This window comes from Microcaecilia unicolor, chromosome 2 (assembly GCF_901765095.1).
Source record: "Microcaecilia unicolor chromosome 2, aMicUni1.1, whole genome shotgun sequence".
In the NCBI taxonomy this organism is placed as follows: domain Eukaryota; kingdom Metazoa; phylum Chordata; class Amphibia; order Gymnophiona; family Siphonopidae; genus Microcaecilia; species Microcaecilia unicolor.
The window spans coordinates 625,193,658-625,212,106 of NC_044032.1; the positions used below are offsets into that span (position 1 = coordinate 625,193,658).

General features: G+C 46.5%; 1 protein-coding gene across 1 annotated transcript in view; it reads right to left on the reverse strand.

Moving 5' to 3' along the window:
- GAB1 (GRB2 associated binding protein 1) overlaps positions 1-15,927 on the reverse strand; it is a 194,392-nt gene extending 178,465 nt beyond the window's left edge. Inside the window, 1 exon segment of the mRNA XM_030192241.1 lies at positions 15,853-15,927. Within this exon segment, the coding sequence (XP_030048101.1) occupies positions 15,853-15,927 (75 nt within the window).
- Positions 15,928-18,449: the final 2,522 nt, after the last annotated feature.

Below are 18,449 nucleotides of genomic sequence, written 5' to 3' on the forward strand. Positions count from 1 at the left end.
CACAGCCAAGGAGGAAGAGGCTCCCTCAACCCACCCTATGCTGGGCCTGTTCTTGCTCATGCCCGGCAGTAGCTACATAGGAACAGGAGCCAGACTATCAAAAAGAGCCTCTGCAGCAACAGCTGCTACCAACCTCAGGACCGCTTCAGCTCCTGCTTCTGCACAAAACCTGGCGCATTTGGGGCAGAAGGAACCAGCAGCATGTGAAATGTGACACACACTATCAGACCTCTTGCCCCCAATCTGGCGTGCGCCTGACACACTGCTGTCAGGATCCCCTCTGCTTAAGACAGGCAAATCCCCAAGCCACCTCTGTCTTGTAATATAATGTAATACAGTGAAACCTCGGTTTTCGTTGACTTTGGATTTCGTCGTTTTCGGTTTTCGTCAAATTTATTAGCGAAAAATTTGTCTCGGTTTTCGTTGGTTGCTTCGGATTTCGTCCGCGTGCCCACGTTGCTAATTTTGCGTTTTCCTGCAGCGCTCTTCTGGGGCGTTGTTTCTCGTTGTGTGATCACTGCCTGCTCTCGGACAAAAAGATTGCAAATAAGAATTTCGTCGTTTGGCCCACACTGCTGCTTTTGGTTCAGTGCTTTGGATAACGAGGAAGAGACAGAGGAGAATGTGCCTTCTTCAGAGATTAAGGACATCTTCTCCATCTGGAGTAAAGTACAGGTGTTTGTGAAGAAAAATCACCCAGACAAAGCTGTTGCAGGCCGTGTCTGCAACTTGTTTAATGATAAGGTCTTGCCTCATTTTAGGAAAATCTAAAAGAGGCGGCAGAAACAAAGCTCTTTGGACAGCTTTCTTGTGCGACACGGGTCTATGCCTAAAGACCAAGAAGGGAAGTGACCCCCCCCCCCCCCCAGATAGTGCCTTGATACCTACTGTCCTTAGGGAGGGGGATCCCCCTACCAAACAATAATATCTCACCTCTCTCTCCATCTTCCAAACGCCAAGAAGAGTCTTCAGAAAGGTAAATGCCATGTTAAATGTTCATTTATTCTATACATTTAAAATTTCTTATTGCCTCGGTTTTTGCCGATTATTTTCGGGCGGATTATCGACGAAAACCGAGGTTTCACTGTATGAGTCTTGTATCCTGCTAGCTCCCACAAAAGTAGCTCAAAGCAGTTGACAAAAAACTAAGACATTTTTTAAAGAAATAAGTTCTCAAATTCTTATGAAAAGAGTTAAGAGGAAGATGCTCATATTATCAGAAGGTAGAGAAAGCAAAAAAAAAAAAAGTATACAGCTCTTCTCGGCCCTTTTTTTTTTTTTTTTAATAAACTTTCTTTTCCTGGCCTTTTTTTTTTTTTTTTAAATAAACTTTATTGCTCCTCTTGCAACCTGTCACTCCTCTATTCCTTTAATTCTTTACCAATTTTGAAATAAAAAAAGGTGTGCAACTTTTATTACAGCCATGTACCGATTTTTTAAAAATATCTTATAGCCAGATTCCAGCTATTTGGTTGATTTTTAGGATAAGCACACCACCACCCAAATTTATTTAGATGGGAAAGCAAAACTTTTCACAAATTTTGACCACTAATATCGTTTCAGGAATGTGGGGGAAAAAATCAGAACAAAAATCAAGTAGCATAACAAATAACTACATTACTTGATCTTTGATTTAAAAACTGCTTTTCCCCAGAGACACTAGCCATGTACATATATCATTATACTATGTTAGCACTAATGCTTTAAAAAAAAAAAAAAAGTTCTTGCCTCCAAAACATACACATAAGGAAAATCATGCATCCTGTCCGACAGTAGCCAGTCCGGTAACAATAACTGGTAATAATCCACCCTAGAAACATGAACTGAAAAATGCACAATACAAATAACAAAACAGAACTATCAAAATTAAATTAAAACATTGGAAATTCATCAGTATGGACTCACCTGAGCCCGAGAGCTTAACATGAAGTTGCAATATATAACTAGACGTACAGTGTGCTCTCCTTACATCACAGAAATTTCCACATACTTAAAAAGTGTCAGTGAAATGTGTCCATAACTCAAAAACAGTCCACAACAAAAATACTGTACATTATCAAAACAGCCATCATGCTCAGATTCATTCGCTCAGTATATATGAAGAGGTAAAACACTTATTTGAATTAACAAGTAGACGGCTTGTGCCCACCACATCCCCAAAAGTTGAACTATTTCCAGAGATGAAGCAATCTCTCTCCAAAGCCCACCTCACTATGGGGCTCTTTTACTAAAGGGTTAAATGGTCAGTATTCTCAATGGAGAAGGGTAGATAGTGGGGTTCCCCAGGGCTCTGTGCTGGGACCACTGCTTTTTAACATATTTATAAATGACCTAGAAATGGGAGTAACTAGTGAGGTAATTAAATTTGCTGATGACACAAAGTTATTCAAAGTCATTATATCGCGGGAGGATTGTGAAAAATTACAAGAGGACCTTACGAGACCGGGAGTCTAAATGGCTGATGACGTTTAATGTAAGCAAGTGCAAAGTGATGCATGTGGGAAAGAGGAACCCGAATTATAGCTACATCATGCAAGGTTCCACGTTAGGAGTCATGGACCAAGAAAGGGATCTAGGTGTCGTCGTTGATGATATGTTGAAACCTTCTGCTCAGTGTGCTGCTGCGGCTAAGAAAGCAAATAGAATGTTAGGTATTATTAAGAAAGAAATGGAAAACAAAAATGAGGATGTTATAATGCCTTTGTATCGCTCCATGGTGCGACCGCACCTCGAATATTGTGTTCAATTCTGGTCGCCGCATCTCAAAAAAGATACAGTGGAATTAGAAACGGTGCAGAGAAGGGCGACGAAAATGATAAAGGGGATGGGACGACTTCCCTATGAGGAAAGGCTAAAGCGGCTAGGGCTCTTCAGCTTGGAGAAAAGGCGGCTGAGGGGAGATATGGTACAGGTCTATAAAATAATGAGTGGAGTTGAACGGGTAGATGTAAAGCGTCTGTTCACGCTTTCCAAAAATACTAGGACTAGGGGACATGAAATGAAGCTACAATGTAGTAAATTTAAAACGAATCGGAGAAAATGTTTCTTCACTCAACGTGTAATTAAACTCTGGAATTCGTTGCCACAGAATGTGGTAAAGGCGGTTAGCTTAGCGGAGTTTTAAAAGGGTTTGCACGGCTTCCTAAAGAAAAAGTCCATAGACCGTTATTGAATGGACTTGGGAAAAATCCACTATTTCTGGGATAAGCATTTTGTACTTTTGGGGGATCTTGCCAGGTATTTGTGACCTGGATTGGCCACTGTTGGAAACAGGATGCTGGGCTTGATGGACCTTTGGTCTTTCCCAGTATAGCAATACTTATGTACGTATGGTAGTAGGGCTATTGGACGGCAGAACAGCACCACCTATGGGCACGCCCAGGCACCCTGCGGTAGTTCTGCTATAGCCATGCGCCATTTCCCGTTCTAGAAAATAATTATTTTCTAGCACAGGGGGCAGGGAGTCTGCTTGCATCGCAATTACCATACAAGTAGCATGTGGGCCCTTACCACCTCCTAAATAGGTGGCTGGAAGAGCTCAAGTGGTAATGGGCACGCACTAATTTGGAAATTAGCACATGGTCATTAATGCCACAAATAGCAATTTGGCCATTTTGGAGTGGTGCTAAAAAGTGGCCGGAACACTTAGGAAACCCACACACAAACTACCAACACACACTTTTTAGCATGGCTTAGTAAAAGGACCCCCATGGGGCACTTCTACTAAAACTTAGCATGTACTAACAGAATTAGCACGTGCTAAATGCCAAGAAGCCTATAGCTTTAAAATGGGCTTCTTAGCATGTACCGTGTGCTAATTCCATTAGTGTGAACTAAGCTTTAGTAAAAGGGCCCCTAATAATTTTTTAATGGACTTTTCCTCCATGAACTTGTCCAAACCACTTTTGAATTCTGCTTTGTTAGTCACCTTGACCACATCTCCCAGTGGCAGATTCCACAATTGAATCATGCACTCCCTTGGGGGGGGGGGGGGGCATTCTAAAATTTCTTTTCAATCTCCTGGATGTTCTCCTGTTGCAAGAAAGACTAACAACCATTCCATATTTAATCACTCCATCAAATTCAATTATATAGCCTCAGTTGTCTTTTCTCCACACTGAGGAGTCCTAATCTGATTACATCTTTCTATAAGGGAGGTGCCCCATCACCTTTCTCAATTTTATCACCTTTTCTAGCGCTTCTATAAATATCAGTTATAATGTTCTATTACGTATTGTGTTGACATTATAAGTAGTATACCATGCCATACTTTGTATTGTTTTTGAATATTTTTACTGCTGTAATTGCCTATTGCTCATGTTTGATCTATTCTTACTGTACACCGCCTTGAGTGAATTCCTTCAAAAAGGCGATAAATAAATCCTAATAGATAAATACATTTCGACTTGAAATGAGTATTCCCCAGGATTTTATATATGGTGCCTTAATTTCTGTGCAGAAATCAAAGCGTACTCTATAACAATGCACGTAACTTAATTGGTTAACTAGCTAATCAGCGTGTTAATTGGATGTTAACAAGCAATTATCAGCACCAATTGAAAGGTAAAATTATGTATAATCATACCTGATAATTTTCTTTCCATTAATCATAGCTGATCAATCCATAGACTGGTGGGTTGTGTCCATCTACCAGCAGGTGGAGATAGAGAGCAAACTTTTGCCTCCCTATATGTGGTCATGTGCTGCCGGAAACTCCTCAGTATGTCGATATCAAAGCTCCATCCGCAGGACTCAGCACTTAGAGAATTACACCCACGAAGGGACACTCTGCCCAGCTCACCACCGCCGAAACGGGGGAGGGGAATTAACCCAGCTCATCCCCACACAAGTGGGGGAGGGGAATCCGTCCAGCTCATCCCCGCGGAGCGGGGGAGGGACACCACACCCGCCGATGCGAGGGGATCTGGCTTATCCTGCAACCGCAACCGCGGGAGGAGCTGACTGACCCTAACACCGCCGAAGCGGGAGGGGTACAAAACTGCCCTACAGCCGCACGAAGCGGGAGGGAGTGCCGGCAGAATTTTAAGTCTCAATCCAGCCCCGTAAAACGGAGGGGAGAGGAATGCAGCAGCTCACTGTAACACAAACTCGTCTTAACTCTTGAAGAATCCAAGTGAAAAAACTTGAACACGAAGTCTTTCTGAAGTAACTGAAGACTGAACTTGAACCTGAAATGCAACCAGAATAAAAACAGTACAGATATCTGGGAGGGGCTATGGATTGATCAGCTATGATTAATGGAAAGAAAATTATCAGGTATGATTATACATAATTTTACCTTCCATATCATCAAGCTGATCAATCCATAGACTGGTGGGATGTACCGAAGCAGTACTCACCCAGGGCGGGACATAGAAAACCCTGACCGCAACACTGAAGCTCCAAACCGGGCCTCCGCCCGAGCACCCACAGTCAAGCGGTAATGCTTGGAGAATGTATGGGCCGAAGCCCAAGTTGCCGCCTTGCATATCTCTTCCAAGGAGACGGAACCGGCCTCTGCCATCGAGGCCGCCTGAGCTCTTGTGGAGTGAGCCTTCAGCTGGATAGGCGGCACCTTCCCCGCGGCCACATAAGCCGCTGCAATGGCTTCCTTGACCCATCTTGCCACTGTAGGCTTAGCAGCCTGCAGACCCCTACGAGGACCTGCATACAGGACAAACAGATGATCCGATTTCCGGAAATCATTGGTCACTTCCAAGTATCTGATGATGACTCGTCTCACATCCAGATATTTAAGAGCAGAGTACTCCTCTGGGTAGTCCTCCCTACGAAAGGAAGGGAGACAGAGCTGCTGATTCACATGGAAGCGAGAAACAATCTTGGGCAGAAAGGAAGGCACTGTGCGAATAGTCACTCCTGCCTCAGTGAACTGCAGAAAAGGCTCTCGACATGAGAGCGCCTGGAGCTCGGAAACTCTTCTGGCTGAAGTGATAGCCACCAAAAAGACTGCTTTCAACGTCAAGTCTTTCAGAGATGCCCTTGACAAGGGTTCAAACGGCGGCTTCTGCAATGCTCTTAGCACCAGGTTGAGATTCCACGCAGGCACCACTGAGTGCAGAGGAGGGCGCAGGTGATTAACCCCCTTGAGAAAGCGCACCACATCTGGCTGCGAAGCCAGGGAAGCACCCTTCAGGCGGCCCCTGAAGCAAGCCAGAGCCGCTACCTGGACTTTAAGGGAACTGAGCGACAGGCCTTTGTCCAGACCTTCTTGCAGGAACGCCAACACTGAAGAAATTGGAGCAGTGAAAGGAGAAAGTGAGCCTGCTTCACACCACGCTGCAAAGATACGCCAAACCCTGGCGTAAGCAGTAGAAGTAGAGCGCTTCCTCGCTCTCAGCATAGTGGCGATGACCTTGTCTGAGAAGCCCTTCTTCCTCAGACGCTGCCGCTCAATAGCCAGGCCGTAAGACCAAAGGGGGAGGGATCCTCCATCACCACGGGACCCTGATGTAACAGGCCCTGCTCCACTGGCAGCCGCAGAGGATCGTCGACTGAGAGCCTGATCAAGTCCGTATACCAGGGACGTCTGGGCCAATCCGGACCCACCAGGATTACCCTGCCGGGATGCTTTGCCACCCGGTCTAGCACCCTGCCCAACATGGGCCAGGGCGGGAACACATAGAGAAGCTCTTGTGTCGGCCACTGTTGGAGAAGAGCATCTACTCCCAGGGATCGAGGGTCCCGTCCTCTGCTGAAAAAGCGCGGCACTTGGCAATTGGCCGATGACGCCATCAGATCTAGGCTCGGCTGGCCCCAGCGCTTCGTGATGTCCAAGAACGCCTGAGCAGATAGCTGCCACTCTCCGGGCTCCAAGGTATGGCGACTGAGAAAGTCCGCCTTGACATTCATGACTCCGGCAATGTGGGCCGCTGACAGCTGTTCTAGGTTCGCTTCTGCCCACTGGCATAGACTCATAGCCTCCTTGGCTAGAGGGGCGCTCTTGGTACCTCCCTGGCGGTTGACATAGGCCACAGCCGTGGCATTGTCCGACAGGACCCGTACAGGCTTCAACACCAGTACCGGGATGAACTCCAAAAGCGCCAACCGAATGGCTCTGAGTTCCAGGAGGTTGATAGACCACTTTGCCTCTGCAGGAGACCAGAGCCCCTGCGCTGTCCTTCCCAAACAGTGGGCTCCCCAGCCCGACAAAGAGGCGTCCGTCGTGACGACAATCCACTCTGGGGTCACCAGAGGCATTCCCGCAGACAACTTGTCTGTCTGCATCCACCAGCTCAGCGCCCTGCGCACTGCTGGATCCAAGGGAAGGCGCACAGCATAATCCTCCGACATCGGAGTCCAGCGCTGCAGCAGAGAGTGTTGAAGTGGTCTCATATGAGCCCTGGCCCAGGGCACTACTTCCATCGTGGCCGTCATAGAGCCCAACAGCTGCACATAGTCCCAAGCCCGAAGAGGAGAGGCTACTAGGAACTGGTCCACCTGAGCCTGAAGCTTGACAATCCGATTGTCTGGCAGGAACACTCTGCCCACTTGGGTGTCGAATCGAACTCCCAGATACTCCAGGGACTGAGTCGGGCGCAGCTGGCTCTTCTCCCAGTTGATGATCCATCCCAGGGAGCTCAAAAGAGCAACTACCCGGTCCACAGCTTTGCCGCACCCTGCATAAGAGGGGGCTCGGATCAACCAGTCGTCCAGATAAGGATGGACTTGTACTCCTTCCTTTCGCAGGAAGGCCGCTATGACCACCATTACTTTGGAAAAGGTCCGCGGAGCAGTAGCCAACCCGAAAGGGAGGGCTCTGAACTGGAAGTGTCGGCCCAGGACTGCAAAACGCAGAAAGCGTTGATGAGGAGGCCAGATGGGAATATGCAAGTATGCTTCCTTGATGTCCAAGGATGCCAGGTACTCCCCTGCCTTCACTGCCGCTATAACAGAGCGGAGAGTCTCCATGCGAAAGTGCCGCACTTTCAAGGCCCGATTGACCCCTTTGAGGACGAGGATAGGCCGGACAGAACCTCCTTTCTTTGGTACCACAAAGTAAATGGAGTAACGCCCCTTGCCAAGCTGACTTTCTGGCACCGGAACGACCGCACCCAGGCGGATCAGATTGTCCAAAGTCTGCTGCACTGCCACAGCTTTGACCGGAGACTTGCAGGGAGAGAGTACAAACCCGTCTCTTAAGGGTCGGCAGAACTCTAGCTTGTAGCCGTCTCTGATGACTTCCAGCACCCAAGCGTCTGAAGTTATTGTGGTCCACTCGCCCAGAAACGAGGACAGCCGTCCTCCAATCTGCACTGGGGCGTGGACCAAGACCCCGTCATTGGGTACGAGACCCTGGGGGAGGACCGGAGGGAGCACCTCCGGGACGGCGGTCTCTGCGAAAGGAATGCTGCTTGGGGGAGAAATTCCTCTTAAAGGAAGAGGGGGCAGAAGAACCCGACCTGCCCGGGCGGTACCGACGGGCTTCCTGAAACCGTCCTCTGGAGGTACCGGGACGAGCACTAGCCCGAGCCCTGACCTCTGGTAACTTCTTGCCCTTAGACGTGCCGAGATCGGTCACGATTTTGTCCAGCTCGATCCCAAAGAGCAGCTTGCCTTTAAAAGGCAATCTAGCCAGGCGGGATTTAGAGGCGTGGTCAGCAGACCAATGTTTCAGCCAAAGCCACCGCCGCGCAGAGACTGTCTGAGCAATGCCTTTAGCTGAGGCTCTCAAGACATCATACAGCAAGTCTGCCAAATAGGCTAAGCCCGATTCCAGGGCCGGCCAATCAGCCCTCAAGGAATGATCCGAGGGGGAAGCCCGCTGCACCATAGTCAGGCACGCCCTGGCCACATAGGAGCCGCAAACTGAGGCCTGCAAACTTAAAGCAGCCGCCTCAAAGGACGACCTTAAGGCCGCCTCCAATCTTCTGTCTTGGGCGTCCTTTAGGGCCGTGCCACCTTCCACCGGCAACGCCGTTTTCTTAGTCACCGCAGTGATTAAAGAATCCACGGTAGGCCACAGATAGGCCTCACGCTCACTCACGGCCAAAGGATAGAGGCGGGACATAGCCCTAGCCACTTTAAGGCTCGCTTCTGGGGCATCCCATTGAGCCGAAATTAAGGTGTGCATGGCATCATGCACGTGGAAGGTTCTAGGCGGGCGCTTCGTCCCCAGCATAATGGCAGAGCCAACAGGGGCTGAGGGAGAGACGTCCTCCGGAGAGGAAATCTTCAAAGTGTCCATGGCCTGTAACAACAGGTTGGGCAAATCCTCTGGGCTAAAAAGCCGCGCTGCAGAGGGGTCATCCGCTCCAACCGAGCGGGGATCCGTCTCCTCCAAGGAATCCGCAAAGGACCGTTGGGAGACCTCAGACACGCTGCCCTCATCTACATCGGAGGAGACAAATTCCTCCAAGGCCTGGGAATCAACCCGAGGGCGTTTGCCTCTGGGAACCTCAACCTCTTTACCAGACGAGGGAGCAGGGGCAGCGTTGTGCATGAGGAAGGCCTGATGCAGCAGCAAAACAAACTCGGGGGAGAAACCCCCCAGACTGTGCACTTCCGCAGCCTGGGCAACAGCCCTAGACGCACTCTCAACCGGCGCTCGAAATAGCGGGGGAGAGACATGCTGCGCATCCAAAATGGCGTCCGGCGCGAAACTCCGCGAAGGAGCCGCGCGGGAAGAACGGCTCTTAACATTAGCCGGTTTTGTGCCGTCGCCCAAATTAAGGGCGTTCATGGCATTAATGTCTCCAACCTCAAGGGCGGCCCCCGAAGAAGCCGTCCGAGCCGCGTGGCCGGCCAAGATGGCGGAGGCGAGGAGCGGGGGATGGGCGTTTATGGCGGGAAAAACTGCCACGCCGGAGGAAGGACCGGGACATTCATCGGTCACTAAACTGTCACCCATCAAGGGCGAATCAGGCTGTAAAACCCCCGCATCCCCTCTAGAAGCGCTCCAGCGATCCGGGGAGCGACCCTTTGCGCCCTCGCCCTCCGACGCCATATGCCACGAGGAGAAGAATCGGGGAACCCCCTGCCCGCTAGAAAAAGGTAAAATTACCTGCTTGCCGCTCCGAGCTGTAACGAACTGGTGTCCCAGTGAGTAGCTGCATTGAACGTTTAAATAAACGCCAAAATAAACGCCTTTAAAGACGTTTAAAATTTTTTTTTTTTTTTTTAAACGGAGCCAGCGGGAGGGGGGAGAAAAGGAGGGACCTGGCACCACCAGGTTTGCACTTGCTCAAAAGAGCCCTCAACCCCAGGCCTCAACAAAACCTAAGGATTAGGCTTGGAGGCCTAGCCAGAGCTGCTGCTGTGTGTGACCACCACCTGCTGAGATAGAGAACATACTGAGGAGTTTCCGGCAGCACATGACCACATATAGGGAGGCAAAAGTTTGCTCTCTATCTCCACCTGCTGGTAGATGGACACAACCCACCAGTCTATGGATTGATCAGCTTGATGATATGGAACTAAGATTTACATGCACACTTCATTAAGCATATTCTGTAACATGGTGTCTAAATTCTAAGCTGCATAGTTGAAAAGGAGGTGTGGCCACGGGCAGGGGGTGGGCATTTCTAAAATCTATGCGCGTTATAGAATATGCCAGCTGTGCACTTAAGCATTGGTATTTATGCCATGTAAAACATGGCTTAAATGGCCGCGACTACATTTGGTCATGTGGAGAGGTGCCCGGCTTTATTCTATATACCACACAGAAATTTTAGCTTATTCTATAAAATTTAGGCGCACTTTACAGAATATTCCTAGATGTACTTTTTACCATGCAGAATTTTAAAGCGCCATATATAGAATCTAGCCCATTGAGTATAATGCTGGTCATAGCTAGTGCATTCAAAGCAAGATCTATACAACTTCGAGACAAAATGCTAATAAATAAATTTTAGAACCAGACAGCGTATTTCTAAAATGCAATGGTTTTAAGAAAGGAAATAACATCTTTTTCCCTTCTAAAATCCCACTTATACGTGCAACCAGTGTCTTAGGAGGAATCACAGTCTGATTGTATCAGCCAAAGACCTCAAGGAGCAGTAGTGAGATTTACACCAGGCTCCCCTGGTTCTCACTCCACTGATCCAATCACTAAAACTGCTCCTCCACTTCCTCTATGGTTTTTGTTTTTTTGTAGCACCGACACGCTGTGCTTCCATCGATGTCCCGAGGCCTGAAGCACAGCAAAAAGGACCCACCACCCTGGGTCCACGCTACCCGGGGACAGTCACACCCCTGCCACAGCAGGGCATGGCAGCAGCACCGACCTGCCAGACTCACTGTGTTGCCTGCAACTCCTCATCTTTTGAGCAGACTGGTTGCTAAGCAGGCTGTCACACAGCGGGAAAACAGGGAAAAGGCGCAGAACACCCCAGGGGGAAGGCAAAACAGGGACCCAGCATCACCAGATATATCTGCTCAACTGCTCACTCTGCTCAACTGGGAACCAGCTGACCAACTGGACCAGGAGCAAGGCCTCAGAACCAGAGACAGAGAAAGTCTGTCCATCCACCTGCTGGAGATAGAAGATACTGAGGAGCTGAGCTGCTAGCAGGGAGCTATGTAGTGGTGCTCAGTTCTGTATTTTCTATCTCCACCTGCTGGTCGATGGACATAACAACCCACTAGTCCTGGAATAGTGGGAATGAACGTAATGGAAAAAGTCTTTACATCTTTGAGTAAAAGCAACAAGACCTCTCATAAACTCTCAAGTCATGGAGCAGACCAAGACAACACTTTGGGGGTGGGGGGCATTTTTCAGAAGCAGAGTGGATGACTTTTGAACTCATAAGCAGAAAACTAAACAGATTCCTTTTAAACTCATAAAATTCTTCTGACCACTTATCACCCCCTCCACCTTTTCAGACTATTACAATGTCTTATGATTAATTTTTATTTTGTGGTATCATGTTTTGCTCAATGTATTTTGACTTGAAAGAAAAAAAAAAGTCAACGCTGGAAAGCTAGTACAGAAATGTATTAAATTGGTCCAACAGTACATAAGATCCCTGAGAGAATGGATTGTACGTAGAGTTGTTAGTGTGGCTATTCGTAAATCTAAAAATATATCCGGCAACAAAGAGTTCAAACTTTCAGCTTATGCAGATGACATACTGTTATATCTCACTAGCCCACACGTATCCATGAATGCTCTTATTAGCTTAATATCTCACTTCTCTAAGATCTCTGGATACAAAATATAATTGGGGAAAAAACCAGAGTTGATGCCTTTGAATGATGTTTCTGTTCCTTTTTCTATCCAAGGTTTTCCTCTAAAATGGGTAATCTCTTCTATTAAGTACCTTGGCGTTCTCTTTGATAGAGAACTCTCAACTACTTCTGATATGCTACTTGCAAAAATTGAGGCCTATCAGCGTGGTCCCCGCTAAATATAACTTCATGGGGAAGACTGGATACTATCAAAATGATGTTAGTGCCCAAGATCACATATGTTTTAAGCATGATCCCTCTTCTATTTCCCAGTTTCTTCTGCAGAAAGCTGGAGAAATTGCTCTCTAACTTTCTATGGAACCTCAAGGTACCTAGAATCTCTTTGCGTAAATTAAAACTGCCTAAATTACTTGGCGGAGCCGTTTTCCTGACCTTCTGTTGTATCATAGAGCTTTTATTATGCGTCAAGGCATGGAATGGATTGCTACATTGAACGCTGCTTCCCTTCCCAGATGGCTAGCATTTGAGCAAGTTATCATTGACCCATTATTGCACTCTCATCTAATTGGCATGCATTGTTAAAAAAATATTGTAGTTATGGGAGGCTAGAGCGGCACCCCAAAAAAAAAAAGAAAAGCCTTTATTTCAATTTGGAACAGATATTTACACAGTATCTCACATAAAGCGAGAAGCGCAGTGCTCAATAATCTGCCCCTATAAGAGGAGCACAGTGCCAAAAGAAGCAAGACCAATATTTTACACTCTGGTAGGAATAGCATGTGCAGAGGTAGAGGTAACTAACCATGATGTGTAGAGAACATTTTATGAGAGTAGAGGGGGAGGGAGGTTGGAGGGGGGAGGGGGTATAGGAGTGGGAAGGGTAATGTTCAATGCATAATAGAGGGACATGTGTATTATTAGATAGGAGAACAATCCCTTGAAGGAGCACATTAAGAGGACCCACCAGTAAATATTGTTGGGATAATACACTGAGTAAAACACAAGTTATAAATATTGGAGTTTCATATAAAAGTTTATTGTTAATAGTTATGCAACTGCACAGTAATTATACATGTACACATTATAGATATAGGAGTAGACAAGAAGGAAGGGATAGGGGAGAAAAGTTTGGAAAACATTGATGATGGACATTTCAGGTTTAGTAATGTGTACTAGACTTCGCTATTATACGATTTATATTGACTGAGATGGACTTGTATACCATGTGACCTCATCAATAAAAAATTGTTGAAACATAAAAAAATATTGTATCTAATACTGCTCATAATTTGCTATCATCTTTTGATAAGTCTAAGTATTCCCTGGTCCTCTACAGCACATGTGCATGTCTGGAACAATCCTAAATTTAAAATTGATAAAAAGCAAGTTCCATGGTCTCATTGGCAGCGCAAAGGCATATGGACCCTTAATGATTTTACTGACTTACAAAAAAACAAACTTGGAAATCCTTCGCAGATATGAAAACTGAATTTTCGCTGCCTGATTCTCAATGTTATCAATGGCTACAGATTACCTCTATGCTGAGGAAAAGCAGCTTACAAGTTCAGCGTATGCCTCAAACTCCAGAACTTGTTGACATAAATTTACGGCCACGCTGCTTCCCACATTTATAAATATATCCTAAGTAAGCTTCCTATTAAATGTTTAGGTTTACGTAGATGCTGGGAGGAGGACATCAAACAATCTATCTCAGATGAGTTATGGGAGCAGCTTTGGCGTTCCTTATTTAAGTGTTCTAAATCCTCATCAACATTGCAATCTTTATACTTTTGCATGCACAGATCATCGTGGACGCCTCTTAAATTGCACACTATTGACTCCCCTAGCTCCAACTTACGTTGGTCTTGTCAATCTCAGCAAGGCAATTTAAAGCACCTTGTATTTGATTGTATCTGTATTCTGAGTTATTGGAATGACATATGGCAATTAATGGTAGACGTATTCCGTCTTTCTGGTTCAATGTCCTACAAGTATGTGGTAACTTAAACACCAATGTTTTAAAGGTGTTCTTAAATCTAATGAATGTACCCTTATTAATACCATGCTATCTTTAGCCTTAAAAGTAATTTTCTTGCATTGGTAATCTTTATATAACGTTACTTACCAAGAATGGTGGAATTTGTTGTTTCAGACTTACAAGTATGAAACCTATTTTGCTAAAAAGTCATTCCGTTTTGCTTTGCATGTGCAAAAATGGTCTCCACTTGTATATCTTATTTTAAAGATGCTTAGGGGCTCATTTTCAAAGCACTTAGCCTTTCAAAGTTCCATAGAAACCTATGGAACTTTGGAAGGCTAAGTGCTTTGAAAATATGCCTCTAATTAGTGTCCTATACTATGTTTGCTTATTTGCTGTATTTCATGCTATGGCACTTATGCGTGAAATACACATTTTCAAAGCACTTTGCCTTCCAAAGTTCCATAGGTTTCTATGGAACTTTGGAAGGCTATGTGCTTTGAAAATATGCCTCAATATTGTCACGTATCCTCCCTTTTCCCCCTCCCTCTTCATTATTCAATATACAGGTAAGACAATGAATAACAATCTTGAAGCCAGGAGCACTGTACAAAGATTGTTATTGAAAATCAATAAAAACATTAAACTATTAAAAAAAGCCAAACTGTAGCTTTGAAATCGCGCACAGTATCAGAGAAAACGTCCGTCTGTGCAAAACGCCCGACACGTGATATCTAAAAACAAGTTATCAGAAGCCGCAACATTCAGCTTCTCTCTCAAGTATAGGAATCTGCCTACTCAGCAAAAAAAACATTAGGTGCAATTAAATGAAATTTCTAAAACCATTTCTTGAAAAAAAAAAAAAATAGATCAGTTGAAAACGGGCACAGGCTAAAGCCGCTTCCCTACGAATAAAAACGAACCTAAACAAATCCCTTGCGATTAACAATAGCAAAAGGAAAGAAAATATCTAAGCAAAACCTGCCTCCGCAGCGCAGGCAACTCTGGGATGGGGGTTTTACAAAAAAAAAAAAAAAACTACTACCACCACTTAGCATTTCTATAGCGCTACAAAGCATACGCAGCGCTGCACACATAGAAGAAAGACAGTCCCTGCTCAAAGAGCTTACAATGTAATAGACAAAAAATAAAGCAAACAAATCAATTAATGTGTAGAGGAGGGTAGGTGGAGGCGGTATCGTTGTAATTGCAGGTGAACCACAAAGATTATCTTACGTCCAATATTACTGCGTATAAAGGGATTTCAATACGACTTTAGAATTTCTGCATTTTCCCTAACCAGTTCCTACCCGCCTCCCTTTTCCCTAACACGCCCAGCTCAGAGCCTGCAACTGCTCTATTTATTCTACTGGCCTGATCTGCTGCACAGTTAGTGCAAGAAGTTAACTTTTCTCTTTTGCCTCCTTCAAAGCAAGACACCGAAGAAGCTCATCTCCTCTCGTTGCATAACCCTATTACACCCCCCCCCCCCCCCCCCCTTGCCACTGCCAAAACTTGTGAAAGCAAAAGAGACACCAAGGGCGCACACACAAGAGACGCGTTTCAAAAACAAACACACAAGGCGGTGCACAACATCGCACGTCGGGGTGGGCAGCAGCAGCCTAAAGCTCCCAGGACTCAGTAGCGCAGTGCGCCGGCCTGGGAAGGAGGTAGACAGGAATGGAAACGTGGGAAAAGAAATCAAACAAAACACGCCGTGTACTTACGTAGCGTTTCAACTTTTTCTCCGGGGGAGACTTTCGGAGCCAGCCCGAGCAAACCACCTCCCCGCCGCCGCTCATGGTCTCCGAAGCCTCGGCCGCCCAAAGCTGCTTCTGCCGCGGCCAGGCCTCCTCCGTCCCTCGCGCCTTCCTTCCTCCGGACCTTTTTTTTTTAATCCTCCCCCCCCTTCCTCACTCTCTTTTTTTTTTTCCTAAACAAACCAAACCTGGGTTCGGTGGGGGGGGGAGGAGGGAGATAGAGAAGGACGAGACTAAGGACAGCTGAGTGAGAGATCAGATTAAATGGTGAGTCGCACCCTCCTCCCCCCCCCCCCCCCTTTCTTCCTGCTGGTTCAGTCTAAGTCCTGGCTCGTTCCTCCTTCCAAACAAACAAGCAGGGAGGAGCGAGACACGCTCAGGCTCATCGGCTTCCGCGTCCCGAAGCTTTCAAAAACTACGCACGGGTCAGGCGGCTGCAGCCAGGGGGGACAACAAAGCTCCGGGTCCGGACTGGCTGGCGGAGCAGCAGCTCTGCACCGGCAAAGTTCGCTCCCTATAATAAACACGTTTGTTTTGTATGATCGTGGAGGCAGAGCACCGAAAACTTTATTTCCACTTTTTCCAGCATGAATCGCGGTCTCGCTCTCTTTTTTTTTTTTCCCTCTCACTTCCTCAACCCGCCGGGAGCTGAAAATAGATATCCGCCTCCCATACTCTTCTTCCGCTCCTTTCCTAATCGTTGCAAGGAGGAGGATGATGACACCCCCCCCCCCCCGTCGTTCACCGCTTACTTTTTGGCTGTAGCCATTTGAATATATTATACCTATTGTTGTTGTTTGCTATTGGCCATTTAACTATATTATGCCGGGAGCGGAGGGGCAGGGTGAGGAGGCAGGATCGGAGCTCTATCTAACCGGCTCCTTTTCGTTTTTCTGAGGAGAGAGGAGCTTGCACTGGGTTCTGTCTCTGTCTAGGAGCCGCATGGGTTCAAAATAAACCCATGCGAGGGGGCGCGCGCCCACGTCGGGGCGGGGTCGGTCGGGATAAAGATAGCCTAAGGAACTTCAGAGAGGGAGCCGCACGGACACTGTTCCCCCCCCCCCCCCCAACAAAAAAAAAGTAAACAAAAACCTGGGTCCTAACAGCACAGTCGACCGAACACTACATGGTTGTCAAGGGCAGAATTCATGGGGCCAGCAAAGTACATGAGACTAGCCATACTGTGTCAGACCAATGGGCCATCTAGCCCAGAATCCTGCATCCTACACTGCCCAATACAGGTCACCTGACAGAAACCTAAATAGCAACATTCCATGTAGAATCTCAGAATGGTAACATTCCAGAATCTCAAAGAGTAGCAACGTTCCATGTTACCAATCTCAGGGAAAGCAGTGGCTCAGCCCCCATATCTATCTCAATAACAGCTGTTTTCCTCCAGGAGCTTGTCCAAACCTTTTTTTTAAACCCAGATGCACTAAAAGCTGTTACCATATCCCCCAACAGCCAGTTCCAGAGCTTAATTATTCTTTGAGTGAAAAAATATTTCCTCCTATTTGTTTTAAAAGTAATTCCCCTCTCCAGTCGGTTCAAAACTCTGCTGCCCGTCTCATCTTCCGCCAGGGTCGCTTTACTCATACTACCCCTCTCCTCAAGTCGCTTCACTGGCTCCCTATCCGTTTTCGCATCCTGTTCAAACTTCTTCTACTAACCTATAAATGTATTCACTCTGCTGCTCCCCAGTATCTCTCCACACTCGTCATTCCCTACACCCCTTCCCGTGCACTCCGCTCCATGGATAAATCCTTCTTATCTGTTCCCTTCTCCACTACTGCCAACTCCAGACTTCGCGCCTTCTGTCTCGCTGCACCCTACGCCTGGAATAAACTTCCTGAGCCCCTACGTCTTGCCCCATCCTTGGCCACCTTTAAATCTAGACTGAAAGCCCACCTCTTTAACATTGCTTTTGACTCGTAACCACTTGTAACCACTCGCCTCCACCTACCCTCCTCTCTTCCTTCCCGTTCACATTAATTGATTTGATTACTTTATTTATTTTTTGTCTATTAGATTGTAAGCTCTTTGAGCAGGGACTGTCTTCCTTCTATGTTTGTGCAGCGCTGCATATGCCTTGTAGCGCTATAGAAATGCTAAATAGTAGTAGTAGTAGTAATTTCATTGAGTCTTTTTGAAATAGTGAAAAATTCATTCACTTTTACCCGTTCTGCATAGCTCAGGATTTTATAGACCTCAATCATATCCTCCCTCAGCCATCTTTTTTTTCAAGCTGAAGAGCCCTAACCTCTTTAGCCTCTCCACATATGAGTTCCATCCCCTTTATCATTTTGGTTGCTCTTCTTTGAACTTTTTCTAATTCTGCTATATCTTTTTTGAGATACGGGGACCAGAATTGAACACAATACTCAAGGTGAGGTCATACCATGGGGCTATACAGAGGCATTACAATATTGTTGGTCTTATTTTACATCCCTTTCCTAATCATTCCTAGCATCCTGTTGGCTTTTTTTGGCTACCGCCACCACACACTGGGCAGAAAATGTCATTGTATTGTCTACAATGACACCTAGATCTTTTCCTTGAGTGCT